Source organism: Trifolium pratense, linkage group LG1 (assembly GCF_020283565.1).
Source record: "Trifolium pratense cultivar HEN17-A07 linkage group LG1, ARS_RC_1.1, whole genome shotgun sequence".
Lineage (NCBI taxonomy): Eukaryota > Viridiplantae > Streptophyta > Magnoliopsida > Fabales > Fabaceae > Trifolium > Trifolium pratense.
This window is the reverse complement of record NC_060059.1, coordinates 25,156,428-25,176,232: the sequence shown is the minus strand read 5'-3', so window position 1 is coordinate 25,176,232 and position 19,805 is coordinate 25,156,428. Positions and strand designations below refer to the sequence as shown.

Genomic DNA, 19,805 nt, shown 5'->3' with positions numbered 1-19,805 from the left:
AAAAAAAAACAACACATTAAATATTCAACAATGATAATTAATAATGTACTACTAAGGTCCTACAAACTACAATCATATTTATGCCAAAGTTGCCGACCAATACTTTTTTTTAAAAAAAAATTAGCTGCCAACCATTAACCAATACCTAAGTCAAGTCAGCCTAGCAAGACCACGAACTATATTTTTGACAAGACCGCATGAATTAATATTATGAGGATGAGGATTTGTTTCATAGTGAAAGAGTATTGTGAGGATTTGCATTTTTTGTAGATCAAGGGTACTATGCTATTTATTTCAACATGACTAATTTGGTCTCTTTTTTTAAAAGATGCAAAGAAGCAAATTACCAGACTCTAGAGCAAGCATAGGACGTGCTAAAAATAGAGCAATAAAATTTACAAAGTCCTTACACTGTGTACATGAGAAATTAGGTTTAATTCGTTTGGGAAGTATTTTATGCTTTTATAGTTTTAAGGCCTAGTTTTAATTATAAACTATCGGTATATTCTTACTATATATATATATATACACACATATTGTATGTACTATATTTTAATTAGAAATGTGTATTAAATATATAGACATGATTTTAAAACTTATTTCTTAATTCTCATGCAAAGTCTTTTCTTATTTAAGAAGTCTATCTATACCGGTAAAACAGTAAAAAAAAAACTATACCGGTAAAGCTATAGACGTATATATAAGATACAATCGGTAAGTTGCTCGGAGGTTTTTATGTTGTACATTTGTTTTCAGTAGAGATTGGAGCTTTTAAATGTTTTAAAGTAAATAATGAATCAAGATTTTGATATACTATGTATGAATCAAAGATTTTGAAATGGTAACTAGATTTAAAGTTTAATTTTCTAAGGCAAGAGTTATATGGTACATTAGGATGACTCCTTTACGGAGGCGACACTACATTTCCTTTCATGTAACATTGATAATGTGTTGTGCTTCGATGGAAGGATATATGATTAGTATTTAACCATATGAGGTAAGGTGGTACTAGTACTTATAAACTTGGTGTTAAAGTAGCTTACCGTTCGTTTTTCTCTTTCTTTAAGGTAACAAGAAAGGCCGTGAAGGAAGTGACTCAAATTCAAAAAAGGTCCCTTTGGGGTGAAGGTTTGGAACGAAGAAAGATTAATCACAAAAATGACGAACATTTTGGAGGTGGTAGATCACATTAAACATATGTCTTGGTTTATTTGTAGAAAGCGTAGAAATAAGAATTTTGTTTGTTCAAATCGATGGAGTAGGTATTTTTTGTGTCTCCAAAATGTTTGATTAGTTCCATTGAATTAGATTTTGAGTATTCTTTGTACTCTCGTATATAAATTTTGCTTATTAATTAAAAAAATGTTAAAATTATCTCACGCATGATTTTTCAGTATTCTTAGTAGGACATTGCATTATATGTGCAAGGGTTGAGGTTCGAATTTCGATCATCTCACTTATCCTTAATTTCTAGCTACTAAACTATTTGGAAAAAAAACTCTCAAGTCTCAACCCCATATTTAATAAAAAAAAAATCCTATAAAAGAAAGAGAAAGAAAACTAAGGGCCTGTTTGAAAAAATCCCTATCAGTTGAATTTGGTTTGACTAAAAAAGTGAAAGAGCTAGATTATGTTTTGATTTTCACTAAAAATGACTCTATTTTTAAAATGATAAAACTGTTTTGTTTTCACTTTGTGGATTCAAAATATTGTAAAATAATTGGACAGTAAATTCATAATTTATCATTAGAGATTAATCTTATCAATTCCAAGCTTGGTTTGACTTTCATTCAAACTCGCAAAGTAATTTAACTTAAGGGTCCATTTGGTATGATGGAAAGAAAGTGAGAAGAAAGAAAATTACGAAAATCGATGAATGAATTTGGATTGTAAAGTAGTCCAAATTCTTTTATTTGTTTGTGTAATTTTCTTTCCTCTCACTTTCTCTCTATAGAACTAAACGGACTATAAAAATCCTAAGTCGGTTTTTGGTCATATATACTGTGTGACTTTTACGTATAAGTTTTTGACTTTTTGTAAATTTAAATATTTTTCTTCATTTTTAGACTTACCATCGTTATAAACACATCATAGCATCATTGGTATGAACATATTTTAAAGTAGTTAAACTAAATCTCAACAAACAACCGTTGTTAAATTACATGTTTTGAGTCTTAGTGTCCGTTTGATCCGCAAAATATAAGTATTAGATTGAATAATACATTACAAAATTTAAAGTATTGAACAAATTTTATCTTATATAATGTTTGGTGAACAAAATGTTATTTTGATATTTTAGATAGTTTGTGCAGATGATAAAAAATTGTCTCGTACTTCAGTGCAGGACAAAAAATTTAGTTTTTATCTAGTCTCTTGCTTAGGGTTTGTCCAATTCTAGAAACAATTTTAAAATAAAATACTATAACTAAAATTGTCCTATTTAGTTCCTTATTTTATAACGGATTAAACTTTTAAATAACAAATGTATAGAGTAATACTCTGAAGACTAATTTGCAACATTTAAAAATCTTAAATTTTGGTAGAACATCAAAATATATTTTGCCACCCATATAATAATTGGCATAAAACTTCCACATTGGCAACCAGAAATAATTGAGAATCAACACAAGACGTTACTCTTAATTATAAGCGATGTTAAATTAGTTAAACTTGAAGCTATTATTAACGTAGGTAAATAAGTAAGTAATTAGTTAAGTTAACTTGTGAGATACCCTAAATAAACTTGTGAGTAAATTTTTAGGTGAATCATACTATCAGTTAAACGCAACTACTATATGTATTTGTTTGACTTTAGTTCAAACACTGAGTTGGATCTCTTTTCCCTCATCTTTCTCTAGCTGTTCAAAAGCTCTTAAAACTTGACGATGAAAATGTGAATTTGGACTAAACTTATCCCTAGTTCGACAATGTAAAGCTAGGTCTTGTTTTTATCATGCACGATGCATCTAAATCAATTTTTTTTTCTTTGTAAATATTCTATTGGAAGCAAAAGTTTTTGGCAGTGTTTCGTAAGTTTTGAACCGAGCGGGGCAGAAAAACAATCATAAAAAATTTATGACCTAGAAATATTTGAGACATCCAATGATTGTATTCCACGTACATTTTAAGGTTGTCGTGTCTTACCACTCCTATTAATGTACTTCCTATATTCACCGCCTCTTTGACATGCAACAAACATTTTTCTATTGTTTCCCCCATTATCAAATTTTGCAATGCCAACTACAAACCTAACTTGTACGCTACATCATGAACCCATGAAATCATCTTAGCACGTGTATCAAACTTTCTCTTAGTCGTGAACTGCAAGCGAAAATCAACTTTAGGAGTGTCAATCTTGGGTTGTTCTTTGATCGGCTTCACGTCGACCTTAGGTGTAGGTTTTTTGCTTGGTTTTGCATTAACCATAATAACTAATTTTTTTATTATTATTATTTTAAAAATAGCAGTTCTAGTATAAGAGTGGTTTGCTACTTAACTTGAGAATTATGCCATAACTGTTAGCTATATAACCAATGAATTGTACCAGTACAAGTTTTTTTGACATGAAGGAAACAAAAAGATTGAGAAACCGAATGAGAAAGATTTTAGAGTGACATTAAAATTGCATTCAGCTCAATGTAATGTATATGAAGTCCCTTGATGCTTGGAGGGTTTAGAATAGAGAGAAAAAAGTTGGTGGTGACATGTGATGTTGGTATCTGAAGGTCCATGCATATATACAGCGGGAGAATTCGTTGCCTAACATGCGAATTATGTTTTATTCAAATTATTTCATGGGGCTGAAGGAAGGATGAGGGTGACAAAACGATCATAGCTCTACAACACTCATTATTTAAGTTGCAAACTAAGTTCGCACCTTAAATAATGCAAATGAGATATTTTAATAATTTTGTAGGAAGCATGAGAAATAATGGGGGACGAAAAAATAAAGATGTTTTCTCTTCCGACCCCGTGTTCTTTTATACCACTCGAATTTTCAATTTTCCCCTTGCAAAAAAATTCGGTTTCTAAAAACCGAAATTGTCTCTGAATTTGCACTAGAAAAAATTCGGTTTCTGCGAACTGAATTTTTCCATAAGAGCAAAATTAGAATATTGGGGGTATAAAAGAATCACGGGGTCGGAAGAGAAAACATAAAAAATAAATATCAAAACCAAACTTGTCCGGATAGGTTGGGCTAGTATTGTTAGCCCATGAACGTTTTCTCAGCCCAAGATATTTTATTGCGAGGATATTTGTAAAAAAGAAATGTATAAATAAGTTAAATAGCGAGTGAACGAACTTGGTAGAAAGAACTTGGAGAATTAACCACTTTGGTTTCAGCAGAAACGTTTCTTTCTTTCAGGTAAGATTATCCAATCCATTCCCCTCAATTCCCGTAATATCAATTTTTTACTGTGCAATGCTAGGTTAATTCTTCATGTAAAATCATGTTAACCCATAAGAACTCAACACGAAAAAAGTAGAATAAGCAAGAAAAAATTAGGGCTTGGTTTGGTATTCTTGTTAACATGATTGTTCACAAGGTGTTTGTAAAAATGCCTCAACAAGGTTAATACCTGGATTTGAAATTTTATCATCAATCAAATTTTGTTTGATAACTATAAGTATAGTTGTAGTATTATATAAGAACTGACATAGACACATCAATGCCGGTATTACTTAGAGAGAATGAATTAATTGAATGAAATCACATGTGTGATGTGAGTGTCGTGTGAGACGCCAGATATGTCTTCAATCAGAGGTGTCGGTGTTAAACCAATTGTATTTGTATTCATTTTGATGAATATTAGTATAGTAGTTTTCATTCTATGGCATTATGTCTGTGTGCACACACAGGGAGCAGAACAGAACCTGTACACGCTGAATCAAAAGATTCAATCTTTATATATTTTCAGTTTTGTTTTTCATCTAATTTTAGTTACTCACTGAAATGACAGTGGAAGTGGAAGCATTTACCAACAACAATGAGCAATTCCGCGGCTGGAACCTCATCAAAAACAAGAGCAGCTTCCTCACAACCATCAGAACCTTCATCCAAGCGCAGAAGAGGAGTTTTCCATAGAGAATGTAAAAAATATTGTTTCTATGTTTTAAATTTTAGTGTAGTTATTTCTATCTGTCTTTCTAATCTTCTTTGTTGGTTGTTATAGTGCAGCACATGATGTATGGCTTCGGAGATGATCCTAATGTAATTTTCACTCTATCTTTTTCATTTTTACTACTATTTACGCAAAATTTCTATTCTGTACATTATGGAATTATTTAGCTACAAGTTGAATTATTTTCACATGAATTGTAAATATGTCTTATTAATTTGAACTTTTATTCTTGTTTTCCACTTGAATCAGCCACTTCCTGAAAGTGTGGCACTTATGGATGACATCGTTGTAGAATATATTACAGAACTGGTAAGAATCTTCCAATTGTTCAACTCAGTCTGAGTGCCATGGAGTGGTTTGGTTTTGTCCTTATGCATTTTTTTTTTGTCAAGGTACATAAAGCACAAGATATTGGATCACAGAGGGGGAAGCTATCAGTTGAGGATTTCCTCTATTTGATTCGCAAGGTACTCTTCCGTTAATAAAAATATCAAATATAGATCTTGGGGAACAATAGATATATTTATCTTCAAATACTGCTGGAAGTGGAATGCTACATACATGCTTTTGTCCTTTTTCTCAAGGGAACCATGTGATTTAAGAAATTTCAATCACCAGTCCCACATGTATTAAAATTGAAATGCAAAACTGAATAAATTAAAAAGATATCTCCTGAAATGCTATCTGTAATTCTAGTGATCACTTCTATACACCGAGAATACTATACTTAATTAAGCAAATTTTTGTAAGTACTTATTTCTAAGTCTAACACTTCTATTAGCTAGAAACTTCTCTTCTGGTCTGCCTTTATGAATATATGGTCTTCAATTGCATATTATAGGCAATAAGCATGCTATATTATATTGGCCTCCGATGATGGTTTAGACTTTAAAGTGTTTTTTTAGAAGCAATAGTTGGGAAGTGTTTTTTAAAAAAAAAAATCTTTTATAAGCAATAGTTGGGAAGTTGTTAGTTGTTACTGGTATGAGTCTTTAAAGGTCTTCTGCAGAGAACTCTTTCTTTCTCAAGTAGGATATTTGTTAACTTCTATAAGCCAAAGTGTCCATATTAATGGTCCTTTAACTTCAAACCACTAATCACTTCTTAATCCTAAAAACCTGAGGTTAGAAACTATAATCTTGCCTTAAATCACTTCACTCTTTGGAGTTTGGATCAACAGGGTAGCTACATTATTCATTAATAATGAATATGGGCACTGTTAGCACTCTAATGAATAATGTATAATGTAGTTAGAGTATTCATTAACTACATTGTTGACTATATGCTGCCAACTTCCTCATCTTAAACTTGATTGACCATTGTGTTGTCCTTCAGACTACTATGTATAATTATGCTGTACATATATCTCTGGTTCTGATTCCACATTTTTTGTTGAGACTTCCCTCCCTTCTCCACTGGTTTTATAGCTCTAGGACAATTTGTCATAGTAGCATTAAATCTCTTGTCTTGATGATTACCAAGTGCTACCAATAAAGCTAAATGCACAGTGAGATTATATATGTTGCAGCCTCCTTGCAGAGGATAGTTTTCTGGTTCCTTAAGGGCTCAAACACACTTCAGCTTTAACCTTTCCTACATGTGGCCAGGAATTCTGAGATATAACTTTCATACTTATGATGTACATGCACTAAAATGAAGGTTATTTTTCATTGAGTTGAGCGTATGGACCTTGATATTATTAGAAAATATTGAAGCTTACATATATAATTTTTTTGTTAAAAAATGAACAAATAACTTATCTACTCCTATAGTGATTATACAGAGAACTGATTATTCCACGACTTTTTAGAGGGATGAATTCTGGAAGTAGTAGTTAAAAAATGTCAAGACTTGCTCCGACCACAATTATTTTTGATATTTTGACTAAGACTCATAAAACTTCATGTGTACTGCAGGATGCGCCAAAACTTAACCGATGTACGGAACTGTTGTCTATGAATGAAGAGCTGAAACAAGCAAGAAAACTTTTTGAACATGATGACGAGAATCTGAGGAAGACTTTTGAGGATGATGCAGATGGATGAATGAAGTTGCATTCTCAAATATGCGTATATATAATGCGACATAACTCATTCCAACACTTTACTAGCATCATTCCAACAATTTACTAGCATGTTTGAATGTGTTCAAACTCTTTCAAAACACGTTCACTCTATAACTCTATTCTAACATGATTTTATTGTCAAGTCTTGGTTTGACTAGAGTAATAGTAAAAAATAGTTATGCCTAATGTATACGATAGAGTAAAAACATTTAAACGTAAATAACTTCACTTTAAAACTGATTTTAATGAAATTAATTTTACTACATATATTTATTCAAAACATGTTTGATAATTTTCATAAAATGACACCATGTTTAATAAATCATTGATCCAAACACATACTGCATTTAATTAAATCTTTGTTGCTGTAAAGGGTTTGCCGAAGTTGAAAAACTAAATTGCCATGTAGCCCCTTAGTTTGTTATAAGTAATCCGACTAGGTCCTTAAAGTTGATTTTGAGAAAGCGTTACGATTCATTAGAATGGGATTGATTATATTGAGAATGAATTTTCCGCTTGAATGAAGGGGATGGATTTCCGAATGCCTTAGAATGGCCACGACATCGGTGTTAGTAAATGACAGTTCAACAAATGAGTTTTCAATAGGGTGTGGTCTTTGGCAAGGGACCATTTGTTGCCTTTTCTATTTTTGTTAGTAGTTGAAGCCTGAAGGTTTGAATTATGTGCTGAATGAGTCCATATTGAAAAATTTGTTTTGTTGGTTGAAGCTGGGACGAGAGGAGGAGTTTAGAATATCTCATTTGCAGTTTGTTGATGATACTCTGATAATAGGAGAGAAATCGTGGTCTGACATTTGATAGATAAAAGCTTCTCATGCTTTTTGAACTGGTGTTTAGCTATCAACAAACAACATATGTAGCAGACATGTTGAATGTAGGTGGAGTTTTAGGCGACGTGGATTGGAGGTGACATAAAAGTCTTTTCCTCCTACTCGATCGATCAAAAAATCATATCATATAATTAGAAATATCATTAGCTTCTCCTATCTGCGATGTTTTATGAATAACTTGATGCCAAGAAGAAGATCTCTGGCTTCATACATTTTATGAACAAAGGATAATCTCCTTAGCCGTGACTTTAATCAATTAATAAAGTCTTATTTGTGTGCTAACAAATGTGGCGTTCTATAAAATAATAACTTGGTTCATGCAACACTCTTTTTTTTTAGTTTGATTTCAAGTTGTAGACAAATGTGTGAATGCATCCAATCCATTTAATTAGCTTGCATTTTGTCAGTATGTAAAATTCTTATCTTAAACATGGATTAAATCCAAAAAAGAGTTTTAATTTCAACCACTATTATTGGAATTCTAAACTCCTTGTGTGGTATCTTGAAAATGTTTTTCTGTTTTACTCAAATCTTGAACATGGTTGCAGTTGATGATGATATATCTATGAAAAAAAATAACCTAACCACCCAATTTAAGATTATAATAACTAATGCTAACTAGTTTATCAAATCTACTGTTTTCTGTGAATAATAACTAATGTCATTCCTTTCACCACAACCATCACTGATCACTCACAACAAGAGATAACACAGCATCAAGCAGATCATTGAAAAGAAACAACAAAAGATAACAAAAAAATTCTTTATTATAGAAAAATAACACTATTCATTCTGAAGTTAAACATTCATAATAGAAGAAACAACTAATACAACTAAACTCTTGATTAAATGAAATAATACTTTTCCTAATTAAACATCAATTGAAATCCTTGAGTCTCTTTTTGAGCATGTCCATTGATTTCTTTTTAGCAGTTTGCTTTGCATTTTTATTTGAAAGGCTTCCAAAGATACCATCAGGAGAATCCTTGAACTTATCACAAATGGTAGCAACTTTTTTATAATCAAGTTTAAAGTAATTTTTCTCTCTTATGACAGGATTCATGAAATTCTCAGGTTGACTACTTGACAAAAGATTGATTAATTGTCTTGGTTCTATCAAACAACTCTTGAAACTACCTTCTTTGTAGATTTCAGCCAATCCAGAAGAATAAAACTTCTCGTCCGCGAAACCCTCCAACATCGTAAGATCATTGTTAAGAGACATAACAGCATTCACATTAAACCTTTTGATACTATCACTAGTAAAAGCAGACATAATTATAAATGAAACATGCTGAAGTGCACCAGTTCCAACTTTGTACATAGCATCCAATGGTAAAATTTGTTGTGCTGTCGACATGAGTGAATCAAGGTAAAAAACAACTTCATGTATGTACTCGTTTTCCTTCTGTTTTTCTTCTTCTGAAGTCCAAAGAATAATTTCTGTAAGTTTCATATACTCGTCTAATTTCGTGTTGACTAAATTCAGCAAGGAATTATAAGCTTGTTCCCTTGAAGATTTCAATAACGCCTTTGCAGCTAATGCAGCTTGAGGCTTATCGATTGATCGAACTGAGGCACCGCATCCACATAATTGAGCAGCATGTCTAAGGAAAAAATCACAAGCTCTTTCAAGAACAGAAATATTTGCAGCAATCTGCATAGCTTGAGAGACACTGATACTTTTACCTTTTATTATGTCGAGTAACGTACCATTTAACGCTTCAATCAGAAACTTGTCCAAATACTTCCTCACAATATCAAAGAAACTGGTTCTTACACCATGAGCCAAGTAATCAACAGAGCCTTTGATGAAAGATGTCACAGTGCGACAAACATCAGGTACCATCGAAGAAAACGGCATAACATAAGGAAAAGCAGGCATAATATCTGAAGTTTGAAGATTAAATGACAGAACATGATTCTCATAATCAGTATCTCTATTTATCACCATTTGTTCATACGAGTCATTTTGAATAACATCGATAATCTGTTTCCTACAATCTGCCAAAAGAAGCAAGTGGTATTTGTCGCGACAGTTATCAAGAACATCGAGTAGAGGACTTATATCATATCCATATTTTCTAAGAGTAGAACCGACAAGTGTAACATAATCCTTAATCAAGAGAAGATTAGTCGCAGAGTTCATACGCGAGAATTGCATATCCAACATTGATGTCATTTTAGACAAAGCAGTCTCCCACATAGTTTCAACCTGATCCTCTACTAAGAGCCCTCCAGCAGTCCTTAAAACCTTATCCTCGACAATGAAATACCCCGCAATTTGAGCTAAAAGTGTCTGATATGATTCAACAAAAGGCTGTGATGAAGATATCTCCAAATCCGAATTCAATTGTAACAACCTATTCTTATAATAGTATTCATGAAATTGCTCTAGAATCCCCATACAACTATGAATATGACAAGCACGGTAAAGCGGCGTGAGATCAAATTGCATAGCAGAATCGTCATCAGTTTCTACAACATCCAAATTATATACTCGATCATCCAAACCCGGAACATTTTGATCCTCAACCCTTCTCTGCCTTTCTAGATTTTCTTCGTCCCTTTGACGAACTGACTGAGTGCGACCGATCGCTGTTTGCCCGATTTTTTTGCAAGAACTACGTATAAGGACCATCCACTCATTAACTTGACCACAAACTTTCTTCTCAATATGCCATTTTATTGAAGGAATTCTCCTCTCTATCACCAATTTAAGAGCTCTAGCCGGAATATTCTGCAGGTAACTCTTCTCGAGCAAATCAACGGTTTTCAATGCAGGATAAAACTGTCCCTCAGAAATATGATTATTACATTTGACACAAAGCTCCAACACCTGAATACAGTTCATTGACATCTTGATAGCTTCTGTGACATTCTTCTTGACAGAATAAGATTCAAGAAGCTCCTCAAGTTTGAGAAGAAGGGTTGTTCCAACTTGCTGAAGCTTGTAATTATCACTTTGTAGTTCACTCTTTAACTCTTCTGCATCAACCAACACACCACGAAGTTCATCGACTGCGAGGATGAATTCTTCATAGTGAGTTTTGCACATGTCTTCAATTTCAGCTTCTTTTTTCTTAACAACAAAATTAAGCTGGCGAAGGAGCCCCTCGGGGCGTCCCATTTCAAAGGCATGCCTTACAAGAGGACTTATATCATCACCATTAGCAACTAAAGTAGCTAGAACTAAATCCTCTCCTTCATCACCATTCTCTACCTTACTTCTTCTTTTTGGTTTCACATCCATTCTCACATGAATGAATGAATGAATATTCCTAGAATATGAAATCACAAATTCACAATCATATATAATGTTTGTAACAAAGACACATTAAAAGGTGTGTCCAGTGTCTCACACAATTAATTACTTTAATTTTTTAAAAATTGTTACCAATGCGCGTGTATTTGTACAAGTACATGCATCAAAGCCAAACTTATAATTAATTAGAGTAACGAACATTAAATTACCTTTACCTATGAAGCACTAACACAGACATAATGACATCGGACAATGCAATAATATGAAGTGATTGACGGTAACATCAGTGTCATATCGATGTTGGATATCAGATACACATTGACCAATATGAAGTGTATGTGTGTCACATAGATCAATGTAATAACCTTTTATTATTTAGCGTTCATAGATTAGAAAACATAGATTGAAGAAAAAAGGGAATACACATAAAATTGAAAAATGTAAAGGGCAAGAACATAGTGAGATTACGTACCGAAATATAGATGAATGAAGAAATGTAGATTTGTTTGTATCAGTTGAACAAAGATCAAAGTGGATCTGTCTAAGGCGTTACGGCATGCGGCATCATTTTCACATCACAAACAATCCCATGTCAATATTTTGACCAAAAAGTATAGCCACGTTAATATGCAAGTAATTATAATTACATGTTAATATTGTATAATATTTCTTCTTATTTTATCAAAAAAATATATTTATTCTTATAAAAAAATTGTATAATATTTGTCCTTAAAAAAAAATATTGTACAATATTTAAGGGGAAACATTCACCAATAAAATAAAATATTGTACAATATTCTTAAAAGTGAAAATGAGAATATATTATGGCTAATTTTTTTTTAATGTGACTTTGATTCATTTACTATCCTCAATCTCTTTATTTTGTTAGGAAGAAAAGCAATGATGATTAGGGATGTCAATTTGATCTGTAAATGAAGATTTCAGTGGAGATTGCACTGTTTGGGGACTCGTCGCCGAACACTTTATATGTTATATTTACTTGTATTTTCACACAATGTGTGCATAAATATATTTTTATATGACGTTTATTATTGTCACAACTTACAAGACTGATATTAATGTCTTAATTTTTTATTTGTTTTATGATTAAATTTTTTTTTTACAATTCGTTTAATGTTTTTAATGTTGGCGATCCGGCAGAGATGAGGATGAAAATGAAAGAAAAATACTCTCCAAAGTGGGGAATGAGAACGAAGATGAGAATTATTTTAAATAGTGGGAAATTGTGTAGCGAAATATTGTTTAGCATTTTTCATATAATATACTCCCTTCGATCCTAAATATAAGAGGAAGTTTATTTTTTAGATTCATTGAAGCTTACATATATAATTTTTTATTACAAAAAAATCATATTTAAATTTGTTGAAGATCAAATTTATGGTGGATTCTAAAGTGATGACTCAATTAAGTCCCTCACCGGTGTACCACTCATCTTGGCCATTAGATTAAACAAGCGCATGATATTTTATTAATTATTACCACACTTGATTCACCTTCCTTTTCTCTTTATTTTCGTAGCACTCTCCTCTCATTCTCTTTTTCATCGCCAGCCAAGTCCAACATCCATGAATGCTTAACTGGTTCAATAATAACACTCTTTAAAACCAAACTAGACAAAACAAAACTAAAAATCATTAAATGGGTGTTTCAGATTGATTCTTTTGTGGATAATTTTTGTGGGAAGAAAGAAATTGTTTTTCTGTGATAAGAAAAAAAATGGGTTTTGATAGCCATCAATCAAGAAACCCCACATCTCAAAAGTGTAAGAAAATGACCATAACTGTACACTTGGAAAATTCTTAAGTTATAGATGTGGTTTTTTTCTGACGCTAATAATAACATGGATATTATATAAAACTTTGCAACTGTATTTTTTCCATACTCAACTTTGATTTTATTCACAAGTGCTTAGATGGTGAAATGTTTTGGGGCCCTTTTAAAGTATGGCATGTGAATTGAAACACAATTGATAAGGAACATTTAGATCATATATGCCATTTAAAATAAACTAATATCCCAATATCCTAATACTTTTTTTTTTTGAAACTTGGTATCCGGTCGACTAATCCAAGGGGACCAATCCCACCGCCCACTTGCGGGGGGCCCATTTAAAGCCAGAGTTTTTTTGCTCTGTATGGACTTAGCCCACCGAAATTGGCACCAGTGGGAATCGAACCTGAGACCTTGAGAGGACCATACTCCAAGGGCTCAAGCCAACACCACTCGACCAACCCCAAGTGGGTTCAATATCCTAATACTTATATCCTAATACTTATACTTATTTCCTGTTACAATGCAATACACATATCTCAACAAATATTTATTGACATTGTTGTTGTTTGTTTTTCAAATAAATTATCTTGTTCTTGAGCAACCAAAAAAAAAATTATCTTGTTCTTTCTGTTTAATGTTTATCATAAATATCTCTCAACAAGGGCCCATTTGAATGAGTTTCTTTTTTAAAGAATAATTAACTTATTTTTTAATTTATAAAAAATAGTTTATGCAAATAAAATAAGCTTTTAGGTTAATCACAAGTTTTTTTTTTTGAAGCAATGTTAATTCATAAGTTCTCGCTAGTAAAAATTATATCTTCATAAGCTATTAATAAAAAACAATGTTGTCTGAATCGAGTTTTTACCTTGATTCATTTTGCCTAGGTAAAATCGAGTTTTGGTTCAACTTAGCGTGATACGGTGCTAGTTAGTAAAATAGAACATTACCGTACAAAGCAAGTAATTGATAAGCAAATGAACTATGCAATATTTACCAGAGTTATAGTGACAGTTGCGTGCAAATCGTTCCCTTCCCTTCTGAAAATATCATGCGGTGCTGTAAGGATACAAAACTGCTCAGAATACCGTATCCAATTGTCAGCAGAATGTCTGTAGTCTCTACCTGTGCATACCGGCTCCCCCAAATAAAAGAGAAGAAAATTGTCTGGACTTGAAAATTAACTAAAAATTTCAGATACAAAAAGTGTCATCGAACAAAATATACCTAGATAAACAAGAAATATATATAGATTTGAAAAATTCTTAAGAATTTATGTACCTGCTCTGTCATCTGTTGAAACATCCCAGGAGCTATTTGCTGGTGATAAACCTCATTTCTACAGATACAGTGTCTCTTCCCAGGTGCTGGCTTTAAAACATTTTTCTCCCTCCATACCTGTTAATTATAGTTTAAGACACAAATAGAGATTGAGTTCCATACCTGTTTTTCATCTGTTGAATGGACGGAATAAAATGTAGTTGAAGTTAACAGATGCTATGCTATGCTATGACACACACAGTGTAACATTTCACTAGTGTTGCATAATGTATCTTATGAATAAGAAATGCAATATAAGAACTGTGAAACCTGAAGATAAGAAGAAATGAGCTGTTACTTGCTTCACAAGTCATTCAACCACCATAACCGTTTAGTCTCTAAGTTTGTTAGGATTAGTTTCACTTTGTAACTATCTCTTAGTTTAGTTGATTCTGATCCTGTATATATATATATGAGATCAATCAAGTGTAAGAGCTAGTATTGTGAGTAATGAAGTTTTTCTGTTTCTGCGCCTATCTCGCGCCTAAGTTCTGTGCCAGATTCCTAAGTTCTGCGCCTATGCTCAACTTTAATGGTGTTTGATCTTTAGTTTTCACAAGTACACTAGCGATATGACCTCACCTTCAACAATTACATCATCACCTTTAATAATTGTCTCTTCCTCCTCCATTTTACCTCCGCCAACGAAGCTGAAGGAAACATTATAAGAGTATAAGTTTTACCATAAAACAAAGAAGTATAATCATCGAAAAGATATAAATTCAACACTAGAGCTTGATCGATATGCGTCACAAACCAATGTCCTGAAATGTACACTTATGGTATGTGCATAATGAAGTTATACATTCACACCTTCAAGTGTCCAAGATGAAATAAAGCACAATGTTCTCAGTGAAGATAATGTAGTTTAAGTACCATCAAGGTGTAGTTTGGTCATTGTAGCGAAATTGATTCTTTGCTTTCGATTACTGATAGTATTTTGTTATTGTTGATTGATCATGAAAAAGATGCCAAGAGTGCATATGGATAAATTGAAATGCATAAACTAATTACAACTGAAACAAAATGTTATCTCTTAAAATATTAAGGATTTAATATGTATGCATGTCATCTAGTTTAAAATTATTGCATACTGATACTCCATCCGTGAACTTATGCAATGAACCTAGAAAAGTGAAATTTACTTATAAAATGTCACGGAGGGAGTACGCCCATTCTGTCACATCTCACAACGTAGTGAAGATTTTTAAAGTCCTGCATATATAAGGTCTGAAGCGGTTGAAACAATGTTCATCATGACACCACATGCTGCTAAACCAGCTACGACACCGCCGTTAGCTGCGCCTGCCCAAGCACAGATAATGAAGATGGCTAATTTTCCGTAGGTAGATGCAAGAGACCAATCTGCCAGTCCACAACCGTAGGCATTGCAAAAGGCTAGCGCCGGTCCAAAGATGTAAATGCAAAGTATGTGATACCACTTTAGCTGGTGGAAAATGTAGGGGATAGTGACGGTTGAGATTATTGCAATTATGACATAGACCAAATTTCATAGATTATAAAAAATTAAAATTATATTTATTTATTTTAGGTTTCCCATAGTTTTCATCGGCCAGATGTAATCTAGTAAAAGTGTCATGGACAAAAAATATGGAAAAATTCTCGTAGTCGGAATTTAAATTTTAATTAGTCAATGTGGATTTACAATAGTGGAGTGGGAAGTGTTTTTTGTTTCTTATTATATACCACTGAGAGATTCTCTCTTTCTTTCTCTCTCTATTTTTATCTTTTTCTCGTCTCCGTTACATGACTCTGTAGAGACTCTATCAATAAATATCAATAAAATTCTATATATTTTTTTAATGAATATCAATAAAACTCTTGTGCTCATTTATCACTATATTCTACTTACATTTTTTATCACAGGGGTCACTTTTCATCATGCTAAATAAAAATTTGAATAAGTGATTCCCATAATAAAATATGAAATATGAAAATGTGGATAACCTTCGCAGTCGATATTCAAATGTTAATTAGTCAATGTGTATTTTTAATAGCGGGCTGGGAAGTGCTTCCCGTTTTTCATTTTACACCACTGATACTCTCTCTCTATTTCTATCACTCTTTTGTCTCTCTCTAATTCTTTATTATTTTTTAATGAATATCAATCAAATTTTCATGCTTAGTTCTCACTATCATCTACAAACACTTTTCATCATGGGGATAACTTTTTGTCATGTTAGATAAAATTTTGAATAAACGAATTCCTGTGATGAAATATTAAATATGATTATAATTTAATTTGAATTTATTTTATAATAAATCAACAATAAAAATAAGGCATGTAATTGAATTATTGCATAATGGGTACATATTCAAACAAATTTTAGCCGAAGTGTTCACCTAGTTTTTATATAGAAAATATATATATTGCGAATTTTGAATTTATTTAATCATAATAAAAATGCGAATTTTGAATTTCTCTCCATAATAAAATATACGAGAATTTCTCTCCTTCAAATTAGTTTGGATTACAAAAAAATCATATTTAAATTTGTTTAAGATCAAATTTATTTGATTTTTTTTTTTAAAACAATAAAATTGATTTGATAATAAAATAAAAAAGATTTATTATACAATATCTGAAATAGGGTTAAAGGAGTATTATATTATTATATATACAAGTATTATAACTTTCATCAAAAGAACACACTAAACAAAATAAAGATTTAATTTTTGTTAAACTGAATTGGAGTTATTATTAGTTAAACTGAATCATTGTCTCAATGAAGATGGAGATCCCCGGAAACAACGATGATGCAAAAGGAACATTGTTTCACCTTCAAGTCACATCGAGGACCGGTTAGTTAGTTAGTTAGTTAGTAGTTTATGATTGATTATTGTTTGCACTTAACATATCTTAATACAATTTTCTGCAGTTATATATGCCATCATTAGTTCTCTACTTATTTATATATAGTCACATTTAAATTGTTCAATCTATGTTGGATTAATTAAGTGTAACAGAGTCCTAATTTAGAGACTAATTTGATCAAGTTTTGCACAATTAATTGATAGTTTAAGTTGTGACACTGCATTGATCATTGAAGAAGAACTACATTGGCATGATCAAGAAAATAGAAGAACTACATTTACATTTGTATTTTTAGAAATCACCTAACACTGTCATTATTGTTGTGATGCAAAGGGAAAAAGGTGAAGAAGAAGAAGAAGAAGAAGAAGATAGAACAGAATTCTGACCTTCCTTGTGATGTGCTTGATATCATTTCCGAAAAACTAGATTTGGACGACCTCTTACATTTTTCTGGTGTGTGCAAGAGTTGGAGGGTTTCTCACAAAATTTACTGGACAAATTTCTTGGCATCCCAAGCACCATTACTTATTGAAATTTGGTGTGATAAACATAGCAAACCATCGTATTCCTTTAGAAGCCTACCCGACCAAAAAGTTTATTGGTGGAAGATGGATCAAAAGTGCTTCAGGCCGATTGAATATTTTACGTATTCTGGTGGATATTTTATCATGGGGAAGGACAATAACTCATTAATGCTAATCAATCCATTTACAAGAATAAACAAGGTAATCAATACCTCCTCAACCTTTCAAGTTAATCTTGGTTGTCATGCTTTGCTTGCTTTTGGCAAATGCTCCCAGGAATTTGTCTTCGTGGTTTTAGGCGGATGGCCAAAGAGTTTGCATGTCTATCAATCTCGAAATTGTGGTTGGGTTACTTATCCGACAATGGAAAATGTAGGGAAGGTTATTGACTTTGTTGTTTTGCATAATATAATATATGTTGTCACTGACAAGGCCAACATAGGGGTACTCAGCTTGAATTCTGCAAATATTAAATTTCTAAAACTAAAGAGTACTCCCAATATAACACCAAACCCGGGCTTTAAACCGCACCTTGCGTTGGTTAATTGTGATGAGCAACTATTACTAGCTCATTTTAAGTACTTCGAAATAAAGGATGTATACAAGATAGACTTCTCAACGATGAGTTATGTCAAACTGAAAACTTTGGGAGACAATGCATTATTTTATTCTTGGGACAAGAGTTGTTATTCTTTGAGCAACCCGAACAAGTGGGGATATGAGAGAAATTATGTTTATGTTAGTAGTCTTTCACGCGTAGAAGTTAGTGTGTATTCAGGGGATGATAAAAAATGCACTCCATTTCTAACTCCTGATGAAAGTCATTCATACACTCATTCCTTCACACTCGATTGGTGTTTTAGACATGTACGATATGAGGTAGATTATTCTCTAGTTGAGTAGATTGTTCTCTAGTTTGTATACAGTTTTACTTGTGGTCTTTATGTTTCCACATATTTCCTTTTTGTTTGTCAATAATTTCAAAAGTTGCAATGGTTTGTAGTTTCAATATTTAAACAAGGATTGAGGTAAAAGAAAGAAGGTGACAACTTCTCTACCCATTTCATGAAAATGGGCAGAATTAGCCTATCCTAATTGACATTAATCAAGATCATTCATTTCATCTTTCATCATTTGTGATATAAAAAACATGGAAATACTAAATTAAAATAGTATAATTGCAAAAATACCCACTAAATTTTAACATTCATTTTTCATCCCATCTTCTTCTTGAAGATTGCAAATAAACTTCATTTTCTTTTTCAACAAAACTAAAATATTCATCTTTTTATATGATTTTCGTTTTCTTATTTTTCAAATATTCGAATTTTAATATGCAACAAGCTGAAGTGAAATATTATAAGGCTTATGTAGACAATGATATTGTACGAATCTAATGCCACAAATTTTGTGTTTTTTTGATAAACATAGAGGAAGAAATCAAAGAAAAACCATCTCTTTAATGGGGTTAATAGATTAACGAATTTCTCATTAGATCTCACGTTTTGATATTTTATACTTTATAATTTTGTATTAGAATCATTAGAAATCGTATCCCGATCAAAACGCGCAAAAAATCGCGAAAAACTAAGCTGAAAAATGCAAGCCGTTACTGTTCATGAGTTGACCCGCTAGAGGTTGAAGACAACACTGTTCATGTGTAAACGAAATCCACTCGCGGGTTGAAGAGAGTGAGGGAGAGTGTAACCTCTACGAACGTCTATTTTTTATGCCGTTTTTTGCATTGTAACGTGATTTATTTTTATAACATTTTTTTTGAATTTTTTTTCCAACATTTAAGATTTCTTACAAAATAGAACGTCATATATTAATTAATTAAATATTTTTTAAATGAAACTATTATGTAAAATATGTTATAAATCTAATATGATATGTTATGGGTTGTATCTTAATATTCACTTTCCATTGTAAAATATTATATAACCAAGTATGGTTAATTTTTTAGTCATTGTTTATCATATACTCACTCGATCTCTTATTTCGATCCTTTGTAGAATTTTATTTTCA

The 19,805-nt window shown here is 32.0% G+C and overlaps 3 protein-coding genes across 3 annotated transcripts; 2 read left to right on the top strand and 1 right to left on the bottom strand.

The window, feature by feature from the left end:
- Positions 1–4,240: 4,240 nt before the first annotated feature.
- On the top strand, positions 4,241–7,330 carry LOC123906845 (transcription initiation factor TFIID subunit 13). The gene is made up of 6 exons (XM_045956861.1): positions 4,241–4,366; positions 4,968–5,091; positions 5,175–5,212; positions 5,373–5,432; positions 5,516–5,590; positions 7,040–7,330. Exons 2-6 carry the CDS (start codon positions 4,989–4,991, stop codon positions 7,166–7,168), a joined length of 405 nt encoding a protein of 134 aa, XP_045812817.1. The 5' UTR covers positions 4,241–4,366; positions 4,968–4,988; the 3' UTR covers positions 7,169–7,330.
- Positions 7,331–8,915: 1,585 nt separating this feature from the next.
- LOC123906836 (exocyst complex component SEC15A-like) lies at positions 8,916–11,291 on the bottom strand. Its single transcript, XM_045956852.1, has one exon. It carries the CDS (start codon positions 11,289–11,291, stop codon positions 8,916–8,918), a length of 2,376 nt encoding a protein of 791 aa, XP_045812808.1.
- A 5,879-nt stretch (positions 11,292–17,170) lies between these two features.
- LOC123891006 (F-box protein At3g56470-like) lies at positions 17,171–18,680 on the top strand. The gene is made up of 2 exons (XM_045940786.1): positions 17,171–17,240; positions 17,587–18,680. The coding sequence occupies exons 1-2, from the start codon at positions 17,171–17,173 to the stop codon at positions 18,678–18,680; spliced, it is 1,164 nt and encodes a 387-aa protein (XP_045796742.1).
- The last annotated feature ends 1,125 nt before the right edge of the window (positions 18,681–19,805 follow it).

Bases quoted from the DNA above. Each gene is read 5' to 3' on its own strand.
- LOC123906845 (XM_045956861.1), top strand. From the start codon at position 4,989: ATGAGCAATTCCGCGGCTGGAACCTCATCAAAAACAAGAGCAGCTTCC. The intron at 5,213-5,372 runs GTAATTTTCACT...CACTTGAATCAG, and splicing joins GCTTCGGAGATGATCCTAAT to CCACTTCCTGAAAGTGTGGC. The intron at 5,591-7,039 runs GTACTCTTCCGT...TGTGTACTGCAG, and splicing joins TCCTCTATTTGATTCGCAAG to GATGCGCCAAAACTTAACCG.
- LOC123906836 (XM_045956852.1), bottom strand. From the start codon at position 11,291: ATGGATGTGAAACCAAAAAGAAGAAGTAAGGTAGAGAATGGTGATGAA.
- LOC123891006 (XM_045940786.1), top strand. From the start codon at position 17,171: ATGGAGATCCCCGGAAACAACGATGATGCAAAAGGAACATTGTTTCAC. The intron at 17,241-17,586 runs GTTAGTTAGTTA...TGTGATGCAAAG, and splicing joins TCAAGTCACATCGAGGACCG to GGAAAAAGGTGAAGAAGAAG.